At 44.6% G+C, this 20,678-nt stretch overlaps 1 protein-coding gene across 3 annotated transcripts in view; it reads right to left on the reverse strand.

Annotated features, from left to right (window-relative positions):
• The window catches only part of PLAAT3 (phospholipase A and acyltransferase 3), a 29,433-nt gene extending 10,283 nt beyond the window's left edge, over positions 1–19,150 (reverse strand). Inside the window, exons 1-4 of one of the 3 annotated variants that reach the window (XM_014552523.2) lie at positions 18,970–19,108; positions 18,422–18,487; positions 4,478–4,580; positions 1,433–1,701 (exon numbers count right to left, since the gene is read on the reverse strand). In XM_014552523.2, the coding sequence (XP_014408009.1) occupies positions 1,433–1,701; positions 4,478–4,580; positions 18,422–18,436 (387 nt within the window). In that variant the 5' untranslated portion in view covers positions 18,437–18,487; positions 18,970–19,108. Of the gene's footprint in view, positions 1–1,432; positions 1,702–4,477; positions 4,581–18,421; positions 18,488–18,717; positions 18,877–18,969 lie in introns of those variants that run through there. The other 2 variants (XM_032489651.1, XM_032489649.1) reach the window with 2 other exon arrangements.
• Positions 19,151–20,678: the final 1,528 nt, after the last annotated feature.

Genomic DNA, 20,678 nt, shown 5'->3' on the forward strand with positions numbered 1-20,678 from the left:
AACAGTGCTGAGGCTAAGAAACCCTCATGTCGGCCAAGAAATGAGAGAGGAAATCTTGGGAAACAGTATAGATGGCCCCTCTTCTTGTTTTGTAGTGTGCTCTGGTTTCATTTACTGTGAGTACTGTGAAGGGGGTCCAATAGAATTGTTGATACTGTTTTATTGTGTTGTCATGGTTTTGCCTCTTTTGGGTGGATGGGTGGGGGATCGGACTAAAGCTTTAGGAAGAGAAAAGTGATATGTCCTCCCCATCAAGTCACTGTGGCCCCGATAGGCCAGTGGACAAAACAGAGAATGAACCAAGAAAAAGAATGAAGATGAGGGTAATTTTGACTACTGCTACTACTATAATTTATTAAGTGCATTTTCTGAGCTGGCACCTTTAGGGTGCCTAAAGATGCTCTTATTTAATTCACGCAGTAACCCTCTAAGATCAGTATTATCACTGGTGCTTTCTCAAGGTTTAGAGAACTTGAATAAATCTCCTAAGGTCATAAAGCTGGCAAAGGCAGAGCCCAGATCCAGCCCAGGTCTCCCTGACTCCAGGGCCCCATGCTCATGAGCCCGACACTGACCGAGGAAGAAGAGACCAGACCTCAAAAAATTTAAAAGTAATAAAAATTAACTGCCTGCCATTCACTGAAAGAAAAAAAATTTTTAAAGTCACACTCTTTTGCATCAACAGACAGCTAAGAACTTTTCCAGACTATGTTGTCACCAAAAAAAAAAAAGAAAACAAAAAAGGTGTCAAAGGGGCAGAAAGGCAGGGGAGGAAGTGAGAGAAAATGAGAGGGAAACTAGTTACCCAGGAGAAAAAGAGATTCAAAAAAGAGAGGGGCCATGGCCAAAATCAAGCAAGTAAATAAACAACTGCCTGGGCTGGGGCCTCCTGGCCTGATCTGGGGTCTCAGCAGAGCTGAGCAAGTGCTTTCTATAAGCACCGGAACCATGTCAAGCAGACCTGGGCTTCACATCCCACCTTTGCAACGTGACAGCACAGTCGCAGACAACTCCCAGGAAAAGAGAACACAGATTTGTTTGATGAAATGAATAGCCACCAACAAGTTACTTAAGCTCTGGGAGCCTCAGTTTCCCCATCTGTAAAGCGGGATAATGAATCCTGCCTCTGGGGCTGTGGGAAGGGTCAACCTCAGGGCCAGGCGGCCAGGGAGGGCTCGGCAAGCCGGCTGACGGTGATGGCCGTGTTCCCAACCTCGAACGTCGCCCCGGGACCGCACTGGTCTGCAGCGCCCAGCTCCCCACCCCCGTCCCCACCCCACCGTGTCGTCCTCGAGGGCAGGGATTCTGCCTCTGCTATCTGGTCTTGCTCGCGCCTCTGTCTCCAGCCCAGCCCAGCCCCGCCCCGACAGATGCCCAGGTCAGCTGAGGAGGCGGTCCGGTTACTGGGGAGGCGGACACACCGGGGACACACCTGGTCACTGCGGGCTATGCCGTAGCGCAGCTCGTTCACGAAGTGCTCGCAGTTCTCGCTGGTCAGCTTGTAGAGAACCTCCTGCCCCACCAGCTCCTCTGCCCGCTGGACGATCTTGCTGGGAGGCAGCGGCGGGTACCTGCCATCGTGCTTGTTGTTGACCCGGTACTGGTCTGTCCCCGCCACGTCGTACAGCAGTTCCTTCTTCACTATGGCCTTGTCGGTCAGCGCGGACATGACGCTGGCCGCACCAGCTCCCGGGATTTCACCTGTGGATTCACCAAGAGGAAGCAGGGGGATGGGTCCTGGGCAGGCCCACAGGGGCTAGAGCACAGATTTGAATTTTATTCAATGTGTGATGGAAATGCCTGTGGACATTTTAAGGAGGGGAGTGACATAACCGGATATATACTTTAGAATGATCATGCTGCCCAGGGAAGGAAGGAGTGACAGTAAGTAGGCAGGAGGCAGAGAGACCAGCCAGAAGTTGCAGTAGCATCAGGCAAGAGAGACAATGGTAGCTTATCGAAGGGCACAGCAGCGGAGACGCTGAGAAGTGACCAGATTGGGGGTCGGTTTGGGAGCTAAAGCCAATGGGATTTCCTGATGGATTATACATGGAGTGAAAAGGACCGAGGATGATACTGTGATTTCTGGCGTAAGCAACTGGATGGTGTTGTCCACCAGAACCCTCCATGTGGGGCATGTCAAGTTCAACATGCCGATGAGACACCCAAGTGAAAATGCCAAGTAGTCAAGAAGTTATACAAGTCTGAAGCTGAGCAGGGAAGCCTACGATAAGGTTATGGTCTTAGGGAGACATCAACAAATAGAAGGTGTTGGAAGTCAGTGGACCCAATGAGGTCACTTGGAGAAAGTAAGGACTGGGGATACAGGAGAGGAGGAGCCCACACAGGAGACCAAGAAGGAGTCTTGGTCTCCAGTGGGAGAGGAAGAAAGGCAGGGGCCAGAAGAAGAGTAGAGAGAGGTCACTCGTGTCAGATGCTACAGAAAAGCCAAGGAAGCTGTGAACAGAATATCAGTAGTATTGATGGGAGCCTGGATACCCGCTGCTCTGGGAGGGGGTAAATAAGAGATCCAGGTGGAGGGAAGAGAAGAGAGGAAGGAAGTGAGGAACCAGCGGTGGCCAATGGCCGTGGTAGACCAGAGATCTGCTCCATGGGAGTTAAGTAGAGAAGATGTGAGATCGAGGAGGGCATTGTTTGTTTTGTTAACAGGAGATATTACAGTGATCTCTAGGCCAAGAGCAGCAATACCTAAGAAAGAGGGGAGTTTGAGGAGCAAAGTGCTTATGAAAGTAAGGGGAGGGGGCCAGAGCCCACACACAGGGGCTGGCTTTTCAACAAAGGTTGGGGTACTTTTGCATTTTAACAGAAGAAAAGGCAGATTATGTGGGGGCAGATATTGGTGGTTTGGCTGATCAGGGATGGGGAAGATGACATCTCCTCTGGTTACTTCTTTTGTGTGTGGGTGTTGGGAGGGTGGGGCGGGTAATTAGGTTTATTTATTTATTTTAATGGCAGGACTGGGGATTGAACCCAGGACCTCACGTATGCTAAGCATGCACTCTAACCACTGAGTTATACCCTCCCCCCTGCCTCTGGTTACTTCTGACTTCTCAGTAAATAGAAGGTGAAGTCATTAGTTTGCTACCATTCTTGGTCAGCAAAAGACATCCAAGTTGGGTCCTGCCCAGGGTAACAGGGTGCTTCCCCTGCTGGGAAGAGCCCTGAGGCTTCCCGATCCCAGCAGGGCTACAGAGGCTCTTTGAGGGAGAGTGAGCCTCCCCTCATGATGTCCCCTGGGGTCTGCCTCTTTAGTGCACACCCACTTTTCCAGCCCTCATACCCAAAGCATGCCCCTCCCTGCACAGGGCAGGCTGGCTGGGCTCCAGAGAGATGCCCAGTCCGTGTGCTGGCACTAGCTTTCCCTCCCCCACCATCCTGGTCCTTGTGTTGACCCTTGAATACCTTTCTTCAAGGCAGTTTCATTTCTGGAACTTTGTTGCCCCTCCCAGCCTCTCAGCTTCGGCCAGGGCTGTGCCAGTGTACCCACTGGGCCTCCCTGGTGTCACACCTCTGGGAGCAGCTGTGAGGCTTTGTTTCCTTTGCTCCAAGAAGGATGGGATGCACTTCTTCAAATCCATCCACGTTCTCTGCAGTAATCACTGGATGGCACTCAGAGCAACCCACAACTAGAAGCCATCTGGGTGTCCATCAGCGGAAGAATGGATAGCAAACTGAGGTGTATCCACAGAACAGAAGACACACCACAATGAAAAAGAATTACTGCTACTCACAACACAGACGACTCTCACAGGCCCAGTGAAAGAGCCGGACACCAAAGAGCACAGGCTGTGTGAGTCCTCTTCCCTGAAGTTCTAGGGCAGGCAGAACTAACCTGCAGTGAGAGAACCTAGAAAAGTGGCTGCCTCTGGGGTGGGAGAGACGACATGGAAGAGGCACAGGAGCGGGGAGCCTTTTAGGGGTCATTGTCACGTGGATGGATACATTTTTTTTTAATCCACTGACTTTACACTTGACTATATGGCGCACTTTATTAGTGTTATTATATCTCAGTTTAAGTAAAAAGTTTGAGAAAAGGGGTGAGGAATTCTCACAATTCTCCAAGTCAAGTGTTCTTAGCCTCAGTTTGCAGATAAGGAAACCAAGGCTGGAGAGTGAAACTGAATTCACAGCCAGGTCTGCAGCCCAAAAACCTGTGCTCTTCCCAGGAGTTTTATGCTTAAGGATTGAAAGTGTTTTATACAAAGTCATAACATATAAAATACACAAAAGCAGACCTGCCTTCTTGGAAGCTCGCCTTAGTTTCTCTGCAAACCCCTGGGTTCTAAGGAGCAGAGTTTGAAAACCATCACCCGACACCCAGCTGTCTTCTTGTAGCACTCAGGAACCAACCACCAGTTGGGGAGTGAGAAGAACTTTGGAGTCCCCTGTCACCCACAGCTCCCCCATCTCCCTCTCCTCTCAGCCCCAGCACAGCAGAGGACCCAGGCACCCTTACTTGGGGGGGCCAGGTGGACCACATATCCATTGCCAACGTAGATGGCCCAGTGTCTGTAGAAAGGGCGGAAAATCTCAATCAGGTCTCCAAGCTGGGGCTCTGGCTGCAAAATGGAGAACAGGGCTGTTAGAGGTGGTAAGAGACCTGGAACCAGGGGCAGGGCTCGGCTAGCAGGGTGCAGCTCAGCAGCCTCCAGCTCTCAGCTCATCTAGACGGATTCCTGAGCCTTGCCCAGCCCATCCAACGGCAATCCGACTTCACAAGCCCAGGTCCCAGACCTTCAGGGATGAGTCTGTCCACCTGTCGTAGTAATTGGCAAAGTGCGAACCTAAAACGCTTCTTCACTAGCTGGGGCCTCTGCCTCACTGTTACTTTTTCTAGGAATATTATTTATTGAACGCTTACTCTGAGCCAAGCACTGTGCTACGTGTTTGACAGGTATAGCTCAATAAATTCACACCACCACCCTATATGGTGGATACTGCTGTGAACCCCATGTTATAAATGAGGAAATCAAGACTCAGAGAGGCAAAAGAATTTTCACAAAGCCACACAGCCCATGAGTGACATGGCCAGGACACTAGGCTGCCTGAGTCCCAGACCCAGTGTCTTGAGCGTCACATTCGCTGTCAGGCAGACACCACAGGCTATTTGACTGAAGCTGCCCACCTGGGGACCCTGCCAGAGGCTGTCAAATCAGGAGGCTGTCTGGCAGAGAACTGGTATCAGACTGCCAGGCTGCTCATCCCAAGGATGTGTGTGTGTGTGTGTGTGTGTGTGTGTGTGTGTGTGTGTGTGTGTGTGTGTATGAGTGTGAGACAAGTGAGGGAAAACTCTACTCTGGGTTCACACCAACACTTGGATCCTGGATGTGTGAGGTTTCCACACTAAGCAATTCAGTCCTCGGTGGGCACTGACTGGGTGTCCCACAATTTAACTCAGTTCTGACACCAACTGCCAGGAGTTGGTGCAGACCCCACAGGACTGACCCCCCCGCCCCCCAAACACTACAGACATCAATTGTAAGTTTCAGGTTATCTGTGTCTGCCAACCAGCTATAAATTGGGGATTCCCACAACCCCTTCCTTTCTTAGTTTGCTGGAATGGCTCATAGAATTCAGGGAAACATTTTACTTGTTAGATGACCAGTTTATTATAAAAGAAAGAAACAACTCAGGAACAGCCAAATGGAAGAAACGAAGAGGGCAAGCCACGGGGGGAGGGACTCGGAGCTCCCATGTCCCTTCCAGGCGTACCCCTCTCCAGCACCTCTGAGTGTTCACCAACACCCGGGTTAGGGGTTTTATGGAGGCTTTCTTACATAGGCCATGACTGATTAAATCATTGGCCATTGGTGATTGAGGCAACCTCCAGCCCTCTGGTCACCTGGTTGGTTCCTTTGGCTCTGAGCTCCCATCAATTTATTAGTATAAACTCCAATGTGGTTGGGAAAGGCTTATTCTGAATAACAAAAGACATTCCTCTCACCTCTACCACTCAGGAAATTACTCAGATTTTAGGAATGCTGTGGCAGGAACCTGAGACAAAGACTATATATATATATATAAATAATAACACAGCGAGCCTGTGTGGAAGTGACGGTACGTGGGTATGTGCAGGGGAAGGTACGAAGGATGCTCTCAGGCTCCTCAGAGCCCCACTCTGTTCGGGAAGAATGGCCAGAGCTTGAGAAAAGTCAGGGGCGGTTCAAGATTACTTTCATTCAATGTAATAAGGTCCCAATGCTGCAGGTTGAAGGGGCACTCCAACTTGGACCAGAATCAGAGGTGATGAGCCTCTTTCATCCAAGCCAACCTTAAACCACTTTAAAGCACCTATCGATAGAGCCCATCAGAGGTTGTTCGAGTCCCTCTGTCCTTTGCTGCTCACCCTTCAGTACAGTGAAGAGGTGGGGCCAGGGCTCTGGCCCACCTGCTCTTAGGGGACAGACTCATAGGGATCTGCCCACATCCCACCGCCAAACTCTGTCAGCCTGACTGAGAGATTCTATCAAAGATGAAGAGGTGAGACAGGAGGGAACAGGGCAGGGAATAACCATTAAAAGAATGACACAGCAATTGAGGATAGGACATACACTGGTTAGAGGCAACTTGGCCAAAGACTGCAGAAGATTCAACTTCCAGTAGACCTTAAGCCTCATTATAGGCTCACTGTAACACATCAACATGCTAAATGACACACCCACAGACACCGTGACAGTACCCAGGCTGACCTGAAAAGGACAAAATTAGGCTGGGCCCATTTCCTAGAAATCCCCACCTCTTCCCCAAACAGTTGGAATAGCCTCCCACTTGTTAGCATATGAAATTACCCAGTGCATAAAAGCTAACCACTCCCACACCTCGGTGGCTTCTCTTGCCTTCTGAGGCTCTACATTCTGTCTAAGGAGTGTGGCTCTCCCTAAGTAAGTTTACTTTCACTTTACTATGGCTCGCTCTTGAATTCTTTTCTGAGTGAGACAAGAACCTAATCTCCGGTAACAGAGGGAGCGTGGACTCCCCCGTGTATGGCCTCCCCTGGGATAAAAATGACGGGCAGTGGGACTAGCCGATCACAGCCCTGCAATGGCTATGAAGCAGGGTCGATGGCAGTTCATTTCTATTTACAGAAACATTAAAACTGCAAACAAACATCCCCTGTGGCAGGAAAACACTCTTTTCACAGGAATTTTACAGATAAACCATGTTGTCTTATTTCAGTAATTATAATTTATCTTCCCAAAAGAAAGCACCCAGACATTACTGAGAACCTATTTCAGAACAACGGACAATGGTCATAAATTATGAATCCCATTTGTTTTCTCAAATAAAAGAAAAAATATATACTAATTGTTTGGTGTGAGTTAGGGGTCTTCAAGGCTCCGCAAAGGGGAATTTAACTGAGGATTTCAATGAGTAAGCAAGGACATAAAGGGAAGGCAGAGACCCAGCCCTCAGGGAAGATACCGATTAGAAAAGGAGACAGTTTGAACATCAGTAATAAGATGTCAACAAAATTATCTACAGAGAAACTCAACTTTATAAAGGTACTGATGCAAAGTTAAAGAAGCCATACCAAAAAGCTAGGTACTGTATGACTCCATTTATATGTCATTCCGGAATAGACATCGCTATAGGACAGCAAAGTGATCAGTGATTGTCAGGGGCTGGGAGTGAGGAGAGGGGTTGACCCCAAAGGAGCATGAGGGAATTTCAGGGCAATTACACTTCCTGTACTGCCCTGTATTTGATGGTGATGATGGTTATACAATTGTATGTGTGTATCAAAATTCAGAGAACTGAACACTAAAAGGGGTAAATTAGACCTTAATTTTTTAAACACCAGGGTTTTTTTTATACATAAATTTTTAAAATTTTTTTTAAAAAATGGATATCTACAGAGGGAAGGGATAGCTCAGGGGTAGGGTGCCTGCTTAGCATGCACGAGGTCCTGGGTTCAATCTGTATGTACCTCTGTAAAATAGAAAATAGAAAAAAATTTTTAAAGGTTATCTATAATTTGAAAGCAAAAAAGCTGTAATTTTTTAATACTGAATCATATTGCCTGTCCCTTGTAAGGGCAAAAGACACACATTTCCAAATATGCACTAGCTTAAAGCATGACACCGCTCAAGGAAATTTCTTTTAAAAAGTGAAGTGGAAGGTGGCGGAGTTGCCCACAGAGCCCTGTGCACTAGTTAGAAGCAAGGAATCAATGTTCACATGACCACACGGATAATCTTTTAGACACAGTGCTGAGTGGAAAACTGAGGATGAACTTTGCAAAATACCACTTATATAAATTAACGATACCCACACACAAACCAGTAATACATATCTTATAAGAACCATACCAGAAAATATAACTTTAAAAAAGCAACAAGAAGGGGGAGGGAAATAGCTCAGTGGTAGAATGCATGCTTAGCATGCACGAGGTCCTGGGTTCAATCCCCAGTACCTTCATTAAAAAAAAAAAATCACCCAGAGTGATTTAAAAAAATAAACAGACAACAATAATAAAAAAAGCAACAAGAAAAGAATCTAAAGAACACACATTAAATTTAGAAACTAAAGCACAAATATTAATTATATGAGGATGCTAGCCATTGGAAAGATGGAGTAAGGGTTGATGATAAAAGAGAAATTTTAAAAAAAATAAAATAAATTTTTTAAATAAAAAAAATTTTAAAACCCAGAAGACAAGAGGTCTTGCAGGGGCCAGTGAGGACAGGGTGCCATGAACCAAGGATATGAATAATTCAAACTCTATCACTACACTTGAACTAGAGAAATAACTACTTAATGATACATAGGGCCAACTCAGCTGAATCAAAATTAAGAACTCAAGAAATCATGTTTTCAAATTAGAAGTATGAGAACTACAGTCCGTGGGCCAAATTTGTAACTCTGTTTATTTTTGTATGCAAACACAGAATGATTTTTATATTCTGTAATGGCTGGGGAATAGTCAAACAAAGAATATTTTGTGATACGTGAAATTATATGAAATTCAAACATCAGTATCTATTAAGTGTTATTGGCACAAAGCCATACCCATCATTGACATTGTGGCTGAGGCTAGTTTCTCTCCACAGGGCTAGGGTTGGGTCATTACAACAGAGACCAGAGATAGTAAAGTTATCTCTGGCCACTTGCAGAAAAAAATTGCCAAACTCTTGTTATGAAAGGATCAACAGTGAACTCTCCCTCACTCAGCTTGCTCCTCAGTCCCAGAAATCTGAGTGTATCTTATTGCCAAGTGGTTTATCACCCAGGAACGAGGTGGGCCAGCAGGAAGCCGGAAACTCTCCAGAGCACAGTAACCAGGGCTCTCCTACATCACACAGGCTACCACAATGGCAAAGCTGGGACTCTGCACCCACGGGATTTCAGAACAAAAAGTCTTTATCCTCTCCACAAAAGCAGAGCTACAAAGAGCTGTGTAACAGCCATTTTCCTTAGCAAGCAAACTGGGGAACAATATCTGGCCTCCGAAATTCATAATGGCAAAACAACCTAAAAAACATTAATAGGGACCAATTACATAAATAATCTTATATTTGTACTATGTACAGCCAATAGAGAGAACAGGATGGATTTACGTGAGCAGACATAGAAATAATAGGAAAAAGTAAGTTGGAACCCATTATTATCCCATTTTTGCTTAAAAAACATTAGTGTACGATGCATTATACACTATGAATGAGCTAAGGAGAATACACCAAACTGTTGTATATTATATACAGTGGGGGTTGGGATTCAGAGATTTTACATTTTATACTACATTATTTTATTGGTTTTTTTAACCAATGTAAATTACTTTTAAAAGATTTTGAGATGGGAAAGAAATCCTTCATATTGATAAGCTTGCAGTTTTCTTTTAATTGCAAAAAGTGGACATTATCTGTCCCCAAAACCTCTTGAAACCATCTCCCACCTGGAGCCTATAAATATTACCATGTTAATGATGCTTAAAAATCAGTAACACTTAAATGTAACACATAAAGCCATAAAATAAAATTTAAAATAACATAGATGGATATGTATCAGGTCTTGGAATAGAGAAAGACATTCTAAAGATAAAAGTCAAAGACTAAAAGTTTTTACAATTGAAAAAAATGTTAAAATTCTTATGATTAAAAATTTCTGTCATTGCCTGTTATGTTCATACTCCCTTTTAAGAGAAAATGACCACCTACAATACCAGCGCCCAGGCAGCCATTTTTACACCATGTGACCACTGCATCCCCGCATTTGCCAGTTGGGCTTGGGCCCCAAGCAGGTCAGCATCCTATGACCCTCCAAAGTAAACAGAGTTTGGCCAATCAAATTCTCTCTCTCTCTCTCTCTCAAAAATCTGAACCAAGTAACGGGGGAAAAAAAAAAAAAAAGCTTTTTGGCAGTAGGAGCTAATACTGAAAAGTCATGACACAGACGAGGCAAGAGAGACCTCAGTGAATCACAGACCAAACCAACGGTGAGAAGAGAGAACATCCATTCTGACCAAGTAGAAAACCCCTGTTGACAGAGAAGAAAGCGGGCACATCAAAAACAGCCAGCTTAGTCACAAGAAGGATGGCTCACAGGAACAGAGATGCACGAACTCCAGCTGCTGAGTGCCTAGAGCTGCTGTGACCCTGAACTGCCTCCCAGCTCCAGCCCCTGGGAGGCCTAACCTTATTACAGCTCCTGTACTTAAATTTTCAAGAGAATTCCCTTACCTCCCAACATGTGTCCTTAGACCAAACCTTCTTTACTTGAGCTAGCTTAAGTGGGCTACTTGTTACTTATAACAAAAAGAGCTAGACCAGAACATTCTGTGCATTGGAAAAAACTGCCACAAACTACCATGACCAACTGGAAGAAAATGACAACTTTAATATATAAAGAATTTTTACGAATCAATAAAAAGATTTAAACACCAAAATAGAAAAAAATGGACATGGTTATAATAAATAATTTTAAAAGCAGAAATACATATTACCACTAATACAAGAAAACATATTCTATCTAACCAGTAATCAAATAAGTGTAACTTAAAAAGGGTTTTGGGGAAAAATTAAAATACTAAGTATAGGAAAAGATGTGGGTAAAGACCCTCTCATTCACTGCAGATGGGAATATAAATCAGTACTACTTTTCTGAAGGACAATTTGGCAACTTGTATCACTAACCTTAAAAATATTCATATCCATTGACTCAATTTCTATTTATAGATCTTAAGGAAATCATCTGAAATGCCTACTAAAGATGTCCATCACAAAGTCACATCTAATGGCAAAACATCTGACACCTAAATATCCTACATAAAGGAATTAGTTAAATCTTGCCATATTTATGTACTTATAAACTATACAGTTGTGTTTTAAAAGTTTTATTTTAGAAGGAAATAATAAAGATCAGGGAGGAAATAAATAAAATAGAGATTAAAAAAACAAAAATTATATTTTAAAAGAGTACTTAAGGACAAGAAATGTCCATAATATAATGTTTAATAAAAAAGATTTACAATCAACTATAATTCAAATTTTTTTAAAGTTACAAAAAAGAAAAAAGAGCTTTACACAGTAGGGGAGGGTATAGCTCAGTGGTAGAGTGCGTGCTTAGCATGCATGAGGTCCTGGGTTCAATCCCCAGTACATCCACCAAAAAAAAAAAAAAAAAAGTAGATAAATAAACCTAATTAGCCTCCCCTGAAACAAACAGAAAACAAAACAAACAAAAAATAAATTAAATAAATAAAATATTTTTTTAAAAAGCTTTACACAAAACAGTGCTTTTTTGTGTTGAAGTACAGTTGATTTACGATGTTGTATTAGTTTCTGGTGTATAGCAAAGTGATTCGGTTATAACTGAGTATACATATATTCTTTTTCAGATTCTTTTCCATTAGAGTTTATTACAAGAGATTGAATATAGTTTCCTATACTCTACAGCAGGAACTTGTTGTTTATCTATTTTATATATAGTAGTTTGTATCACACAAAACAGTATATTGTCTAAGCTTTGTTCAAAAAATAAAATCAATGCATTAAAAAACTGGAAATATATCAAAACGTAAACAGTGTTTATTACTCGGTGGTGGAATTTGGGGTATTAATTCTCTCTTTAATTCTTTTCTAGTTTTCCAAAATGTTTTAAATACACATATATTTGTTTGAGAATCCGAAAACAAAAAAAAAAAACAAAGTAAGGCTTGACAAACATCAGTGTGTTCAATCTGGGGCAATCCATACAACTGCTATTATGTAACAAAATGAATACACACAGCAAAAGACTAGCAAGCTATACACCAACATCCTAACAGAGATTCCCTCCAGGTGCTAGAATTATGGGTGGTTACTGTGATTATTTTGCTTCCTTCTATTTTTCTGCATTTTCCAGCTTTTCTACAATGAACACTTTTAAGTTTATAACATGTGCTTGCCAACACTTTATTATGACAGTTTTTCAAACATACAGTTTGAATTTTCAAACATTCAAAATTGAAAGCATTTTTAAGTAAACATCTGTATACCCACCACCTAGACTCTGCTATTCTGCTACTGTATTTTCTTTATCACAAATAATGTCCACCTATTCATTCCACCTGTGTAGTACCTTTAAGCTCTTCTAAATGTAAGTGATCAGTGTTCTTTCTGCGAGAGGCACAGGCAAAACACTGAGGGAGTTCAGGCCGATGACAGCAGCAGTTAAGCATGCGACATGCTCTGACTCTGTGTTCTAAAACTCACTGGGTTCTTGACTCCACACTTGAACCCAGCTGTGGTTCTCTGACTTGAGCCTGTGCACAAATTACAGGAGGCATGCGCAAGCGTGCAGCCCTTTACAAATGCCCCCAGAGAAGTGGTGTAAGTGGTCAACGACACACTTTGAGCATCTCTTCACCTTGGGAATGCCCACCTCTGCCTAGGAGGGTCAAGGAACTCATTCATTTGCTCATTCACTCAACAGAAGCATACAGAGCTGGACCCCAGGCACCGCCCCCAGGCACCTGGGCTGTGTCTATGAACAAAGCAAAGATCTCTGCCTTCATGGAGCTTTTGTTCAGTATCAGGGAGAGAGACAGGATTTTTTTTTTAAAGCCTTAGTAAATAAGTCATCTAGGGAGGAGAGGGGACTGGCGATGACACTAGGAAAGGCGGCACTGGAGGTTTTTGTTGAAGTCTTGAAAGATGAGAGGGAACGTGTATGTCGTGGAGACAGAATTCAAACCCAGACCCTTCGCTCTTAACTGTCACACTCTACCGAAATCAGTGAAGGTGGCAGGGAGGCAGTGGCCGGAAGGGGGATAGGTGGAGACAGGTAAACAGGGACGCAGGGCAACAGAAGAAAAAGCACAGGGTGGAGGCATCTCTGGGTGCTCTTGGGGTTGTGCTAGGAGCAGGAACCCTGGGGTGGACTCCAGGCTTGGCTTTTTTTTTTTTTTTTAAAGCTTCCAGGTGATTCTACTTGTGCAGCCCAGAGTGAGAACCACAAGAGAGGAGGTATGAGCGGGGAGAGGGTTAGGCAGAGAGAGGCAGTCACGCCTCATTTTGCAGGTGGAGAAACTGAGGCTGGGGGATGAGGTCACTTACCCAGGGTCAGCCTGGAAGTAGCAAAGCAGGAACTTGAACCCCAGCCTCGTCCCCCACCACAGGGAGAAAGGACACAGCCCAGCCGGCCAGCAGAGTTGGCCATCTGCCCCTGCGTGATAAGCCACCACTCCTGCAACTCTGATCTGGGGCGAGATCCTCAGCTGTGGGCCCCGGACGGGACCACAGGAGAAAGTAAAGTCACATTCAGAAGAATTTTTCAACCCCAGGGTTGAAACAAAAAATGAAAGAATGTTTTTCTCTAATTCAAGGCCACTAGGGAAGTATTCCAATCCACCCACGCTCAGCCTCGCTTGGCCTCATCATCAGAGGTTTGCAATTTTATTCTTTTTAATGAAATATTTCAGACGTACAGAAAATACACAAAGGAGTCTCATGAGCATGACTGCTCGGTGTTTCAATCAGGATGGACTGAGTTTTCAGAAACAAGATGTGGATGAGAGCCTAGGGGCTCCAGAGCCAGACAGCCTGGATTCGAATTCGGGCTCTGCTACTGGGTAGCCTTGGGCAAGTGACCCCTCTTCTTCCAGCCTGTTTCCTCAGCTCTAAAATGAGGATAATTATAGTACCTGATTCACCACGTTGTCCTGAGGCTCAGATAAGTTAATACCTACCACTCAGCAAATCACATGGGTAGTGTTCTGTAAATGCAGTTTTTGCTATCACTGTTCTTTGGTTTTTGTGGGGTTTGTTTCATTTTTGTAGGGGTAGGTACTTCGGTTTATTTTATTTGTTTTAATGAAGGTACTGGGGATTTTACCCAGGACCTTGTGCATACTAGGCATGCGCTCTACCGTGCACTCTACCGCTAAGCCCTCCCCTCCCCTCTTTGTTTTTATTATTTTTGATTTGGAAATGTCACAGACAGCTCCAGGACCAGCTGGAAGACACCGTGGAGGTGGTAAAACCCAGCCTGAGAGCAAGTTCTCTTTGTCCCAAAATTATATGCTGTGGTAAATGTGGAAATCCCTCACCTTACCCGCTTCGGTTCTGATATTCTGGAGAAAACATCTAGAAGCTTGTGGTTAAAAAAACAAACAAAAACAAAACCTGAAGTCCAGGGTGAGCGCTCAGAAGGGGTTTTCCCAGCAGAGTTGAGAATTTTGGTGTGAAGGTTTTAGGAAGAAAAGAAACCCTCTAAGGAGCCCACTGTCAGAGGCTGCGTTTCCGGAAGCAGAGCCCAGTCCACCTGAGTCTGAAGCCCTCTCTGCTATATTGCTGTGTGACCTTCAGGAATCACTTAACCTCTCTCAGCTTCTCTGGTAAAAGAGGGCTGTCAAGACCCATCCAGAAGGGCCTTTGTGAGGAACAAATGAGATGATGGGCGTGAAAGCTTAAAATCACTTACGCCTATGAGAGAGCTGAGACCCCATGCCCCAGGCAGGGTGGGTGCAGGGAGCATGACTGGGAGGCCAGACTGGCCAGACTCCCCAGCCTCAGGCCCAGCAAGAAGGCAGAGGAGAGGTTGGGCTGACACATCACCTCTTCCCTTGTCAGCCTGTGGGAGTGGGACAGGGACAGCTTCAGTGGGCACCAGGTCCAGTCCCAGGGGCCCAAAGATCATGAGTATCCTGAAAAAAGGAGTCAAAACTCATCCGCCCTCTCAGGCTCTTGACCTCCCAGCCCCATATCTGTTCTCCATGCTGAACCTCACCCCATGTGAGCCAGGACTCCCCCTGAACTCATCTGGGAACCCCCACCCCAACCTCCGTCACCAAGCACTCCTCGGGGTTTTCCCCAGTTATCTGGAATCCTTACACCAGCCCCATTTTTACCAACCAGAAAACAGCTCCAAGTCAGTAACTTGCCTGAGTTCTCAGAACTGCCCGAGAAGCAGTGCTGGGATTATGCTCCAGGTCTGCCTGAATCCAAAGGCCAGGACACTACACCCAGGAATTCACAAAGGTACTGACATCTGATAACGACCCACATGGTGAGATCTGCCTTTACAGCACTGTACTCTTGGCCTCAAATTCCCTTGGCTCTTCATTGGCAAATTCCTACACATCCCTCAACGTCTCCACCTCCTCAATGCCTCCTCGTCCCCTCCCGAGGTCCCAGGAGAGTGTCGCTGCCCACACGGCCACCGCCCTGCTTTTCCAGTGACTGTGATTGTTGAGCTGAACCCCTGGGAAGTAGCGGTCGGTTTCCACGCCCAGCCCGCAGACTGAGCAGCCAGCTCGATGCATGCAACATTCTCAGCAGAAATTTGCAGCCTCGACCAGCGCACTGCTTCCTTCCCCAGCCCCGCCCAGCCTGGGGCCTCTCCACAGTGCGGCTGAACCCCTGCCCTGCCTGAACCATCCGTTTCTCCTCCCCCGTCCTTTCACCTTAACCAGCCCCGCAGAGATCTGTCAAAACATCCGGCCAACTTAGAGGGTCCTAAAGGAGTCCTTAAGGAGTCCTTAAGTCCTCTAGAATCAGAGATCAGAGCAGGCCCATCAGTTTCCTCTCCATCCCAGGGAGTTCGGGGAGCTGCCTTAACAACAGCTAACATTTGTCAAGCCCAGAGTGCCAAGCATTGGCACACTCAGAGTAGGGGTGTGGGGGCTGAATCCCCTGGGTGCAGGCAAATAGGGGGGAGTTGCCGCAGAGAATTTTAAAACAATAATAAGACATCAAAAGTCAGTCTGCTGTTCTCATCACCATGTGCCAACACTTTTAAACAATATTAGTGGTATCCGTCTAAGTTCTAACAGATGCAGTTAGTGTTGAGATTTAATAATATATAAGTGAGATAAACAACAAGTTTATACTGTATAGCACAGGGAACTATATTCAATATCTTGTAGTAACTTATGGTGAAAAAGAATATGAAAATGAATATATATGTATGTTCATGTATGACTGAAGCATTATGCTGTACACCAGAAATTGATACAACATTGTAAACTGACTATACTTCAATTAATATATATATACCAACAACAACAACAATAATAATAATAATATATAAGTGAGCTTTAAATTAGCACATTTTCATTTCTCATTCTTTGATAAACTTAGTCTTCTACCTGGAAGCTTAATCAGAGAACACTCAGTGATATGGTTAACCTCCATCACACACAGACTCAACTACATGTGTCTGTTCCAACAGTAAGTTCTGAACGGCCCAGAATGGTTCAAGTTCACTTTCCACAGGGCTTGGGCCACCAACCCCTGTGGTCCTACATTTTCCTGTGTTTAAACAGAAGAGAGTCTGCTCGCCCAGGGCCAGAAGAAACCAAAAGAAAACGGTTGAAAAGTCTGGATCAGCTTCACCAAGAACTAGACTCTCATTCCAAAGCAATGGATTAAGTAAATGTCAAAGTTCACCATCAATCAGTCACTTTCTCTGATTTTTGCAGAAGAAAAACTTGAAAGCATTTTGTCAAATGAGATAAAAAGTTATGATGAATTTTCTGGCGAAGATGTTTTAATGAAAATGTTTCAAATGTGGAGTCATTTAAAAACCAGTGTTTTTTTTTTCTAAAGACATAGGCACTATTGCATTTCCAGGAATTTATTATGAAAAGGGATTTTTATGGGTTTCTGACAAACTTATCCTAATGGTTAAGGCTTTTTCTATTTGTATATCTGTTGTTTCATATGAGAGAAGCTTTTGAAGTTAAAATTAATAAAAGGTATTCTTCAATCAATTGTGAGCAAACATGGACTGACAGATCCAGCTTGACTGAATGTTGAAAATGAACATGCAAAGAAGATGAATTTTTCCAAAGTCAAGGACAACTTCAGAAGTTAAATTCCAAAACAAAAACTGTAATTTTTTTATTATTCATTACTGTGACCAACCTATATATATGTAAGAATAAGTTTTCTTCCAAAATACATTAATGCAATTAAAAAATATAAATCCATGACTATTTTCTCTTTTTCTGTTTATTTTAACATTGACTTTTTTTTCATTTTTTTACTTTTTCACTGGCATAATTTCATGTACAAGGCTTAGTAGAAGAAACTTACTTTCTTTTCTGGCCATTGTTACAATTCATTGCATGATTATTACTGAAAATATTGCTGTTAGATAAAAGAGAAGGATATGTTTAAATGACATATCCAGGCATCACATATGCCAAGAACACCCTAATGCCAGGCACTGTGTGAAGCCCTTTACATGAATTGAGATAATAATAATACAGAAATAATAATAATAATGAGTTACAGCTGAGCACTTAATATGTGTATGAAGCACTGTTCTGCACACTTCATAAGTATTAAGTCATATGACCCTCACTCTGGGGAGCAGAATGGATCTGAAATTTGATCAAACTACAACAGCTATTGGCTCAGCAGGAACACAATCCCAGGTGGGTCAACCTCAAAAGCAAGGGCTCAGAACCTCTTTGCAGCGGGTCCTGCTGGGTTGAAAGGGCACATTGACTAAGCCCCTTTCTGATTTCTGAACCACATCACAGGTTAGAAATAGGAAAAGTGGGAGCTGGAAAGTTGCTGGCAGGGCTGGTCAGGAGGTACCTCAGCTGAGACCAGAAAAGGCACCTGCGGTCAGACCAGTGCAGCCCATGAAGGTGTTGGTCTGACTCTGGAAGGCAGCACAGGGTCTTGGAGGAGCGAGTCTCCCCTTGCTGCCTCCCTGTTCCTGTAGGTCCTGCCCTCCCGTGGGCCTGTTTCAGGAAGGGTGGCCTCCAAACCTGCCCACACAAGTACTGATACTGAGACAACGCCAAAGGGCTCCAGCTGACCCACATCTGACACCTGATGCCCAGCGGCTGACCAAGGGGTGGCCCCTACATCCTCAAGGATCCTCTCTCTGAAGTGATAACTCGGGCTCCGGAGCGAGTGCCTACTGAAACACGGTCCCCACCCCTAGCCCACGACAGCCCCACACTTACAATGAGCGCGCGCATCTTCTTGGGTGACGTCGATCCTCAATTTCAGGCAGGAGTTGGCTTTATCAGCTGCGGAGATGCGTGAAGCAGGGGGAGCAGGGATTCGCTATGTCATTAACGGGAAACAGCGTCCCCAAGACCCCAGGGTCACTGGCTGCTGGTGGGCAGACCGAGCGCGATTGGTCTCCGACCCCTCAGGGAACAACTGCCTCACTCCCTGCGAGTTCCTCCGCCCCTCTCCCTATCCCTGCACTGGGCCTCGAAAGGATGAATCCCTTGAAGGGGGCAGGGAGGCTCACCCGACACCGGAGAGGCGGGCGGCGCAGCGCCGGGGAGCGCGATCGGTGTCGCCTGGGCGCCCCAGAAAGCCAGCCGAGCCGCCCGCGCGCCCCGCCCTGCCTCCCGGGCCCCTGAAGGCGACGCTGCTTGCAGCTGCTGCCTAACTTCTTGTCTCCCGCCTCACCAAGCTTCCCCATCCCCCACGCAGCCTCGGGGACCCGGAGAGCCACCCCAAGCCTTCCTTAAGTCCCGAAAAATACCGCTCCACCCACCTTGTGGACTTGGGAGGCAGCGCGACCTCCACGGCAAAGGGAACCGGTTAAATGGCCGCAGAGTTCAGACCAGCGTGAGGTCGCCCGGCCCCTCCCCATGTGACTAATTAGAGTCTCCCAGAGCTCCCTGTCCCGGACAACAGGGACAGCCTGCTCCAGCCTCTAGGACACACAGGCCAGGATGCCCCCTGTTCCCTTCAAACCCTCCTCTGCCCCTAGTCGCCCCCGAACCCAGCTCAGGTCCACCTCCTCCACAGCCAGTCTACACCGGTCCTGCAGCGCGCTCAGTATTTAAGATCGTGTATACACATCACACTGGAGTGTAGTCAGTTTGTCTGTCTCCTCCACTCAAGTTAACTAACCTCGTCAAAATGCAGTACTGTCCTTATTAGGAAACCTAAAAGTCCACTAGATGTCCTTTAAGATCACAAACACACTGGCAATTTGGTCCCTTTTCACTTTGTTTCTAAGAATAGAATCTGTTGTTTTGGATTACTATCTGAGAATTTCATGGCTTCACCCCTGGATGCAGGAGATAAGAAAACATTTAATTCATACTTTTTATATTAACCAATGTAGCAAAAAATAAAGCTCACACACAATTAAGTTGCCTTTTCTTGCATGAATCCTGCCTGAATAAAACAATGAAAGAAAAAGAAAATTAACAGTATATACGCCAATTTGTAAATGAATGAATATTGAAATGACACACATTGTGAATATATTTTAAGGTCTTATGTAGCTTTAATTCTTCTGCTTGTTCTGTGGTTATGTCTAAGACTATAGTATATGATTCTCTTCAAAGTATATCAAGTGTTGTGAATGCTTTGGTTCAGATGTGTCGAATTAACAGTAAAACAACAAATATGCCACTCAAGAAAAAAAAAAAGCTACAGTGGGCCCAACAAGCACATGAAAAGATGCTCAGCATTGCTAATCATCAGAGAAATGCAAAGCAAAACCACAGTGAGACACCACCTCACCCCCATCAGAATGGCTATCATCAAAAAGAACAGAACTAGTAAGTGTTGGCAAGGATGTGGAGAAAAGGGACCTCGTACACTGCTAGTGGGAATGTAAACTGGTGCAGTCACTGTGGAAAACAGTAGGGAGGCTCCTCAAAAAACTAAAAATAGAATTACTATATGACCCAGCAATTCCACACCTGGATATATATCCAAAAAAAAGACAAAACAAAACATTAATTCAATAAAGACACAGGTATGGCAATGTTCATAGCAAAATCACTTATAATTGCCAAGACATGGAAGCAAACTGTGTCCATCAACAGATGAATGGATAAAGAAAATGTGGTATATTTATGTGTATGTATGTGTGTATATATATATAAAATACACACACACACACACACAGTGGAATACTATTTAGCCATAGAAAAAGAATGAAATAATGCCATTTGCAGCAACATGGATAGGCTTGGAAGGTACTATGCTAAGTGAAATAAGTCAGACAGAGAAAGACAAATACTGTATGATATCACTTATATGTGGAATCTAAAAAAAATATAACAAACTAGTGAATAAAACAAAAAAAAGCAGACTCACAGATACAGAGAACAGACTAGTGGTTACCAGTGGGGAAGTGGGGGCAATATCAGGGTAGAAAAAAAGAGTTATTATTTTATGTGATTATGATTATGGGATTATGTGAAATAATATGTGTGATCCTTTTGAAAACTGTAAAACATT

Source organism: Camelus ferus, chromosome 10, assembly GCF_009834535.1.
Source record: "Camelus ferus isolate YT-003-E chromosome 10, BCGSAC_Cfer_1.0, whole genome shotgun sequence".
NCBI lineage: Eukaryota > Metazoa > Chordata > Mammalia > Artiodactyla > Camelidae > Camelus > Camelus ferus.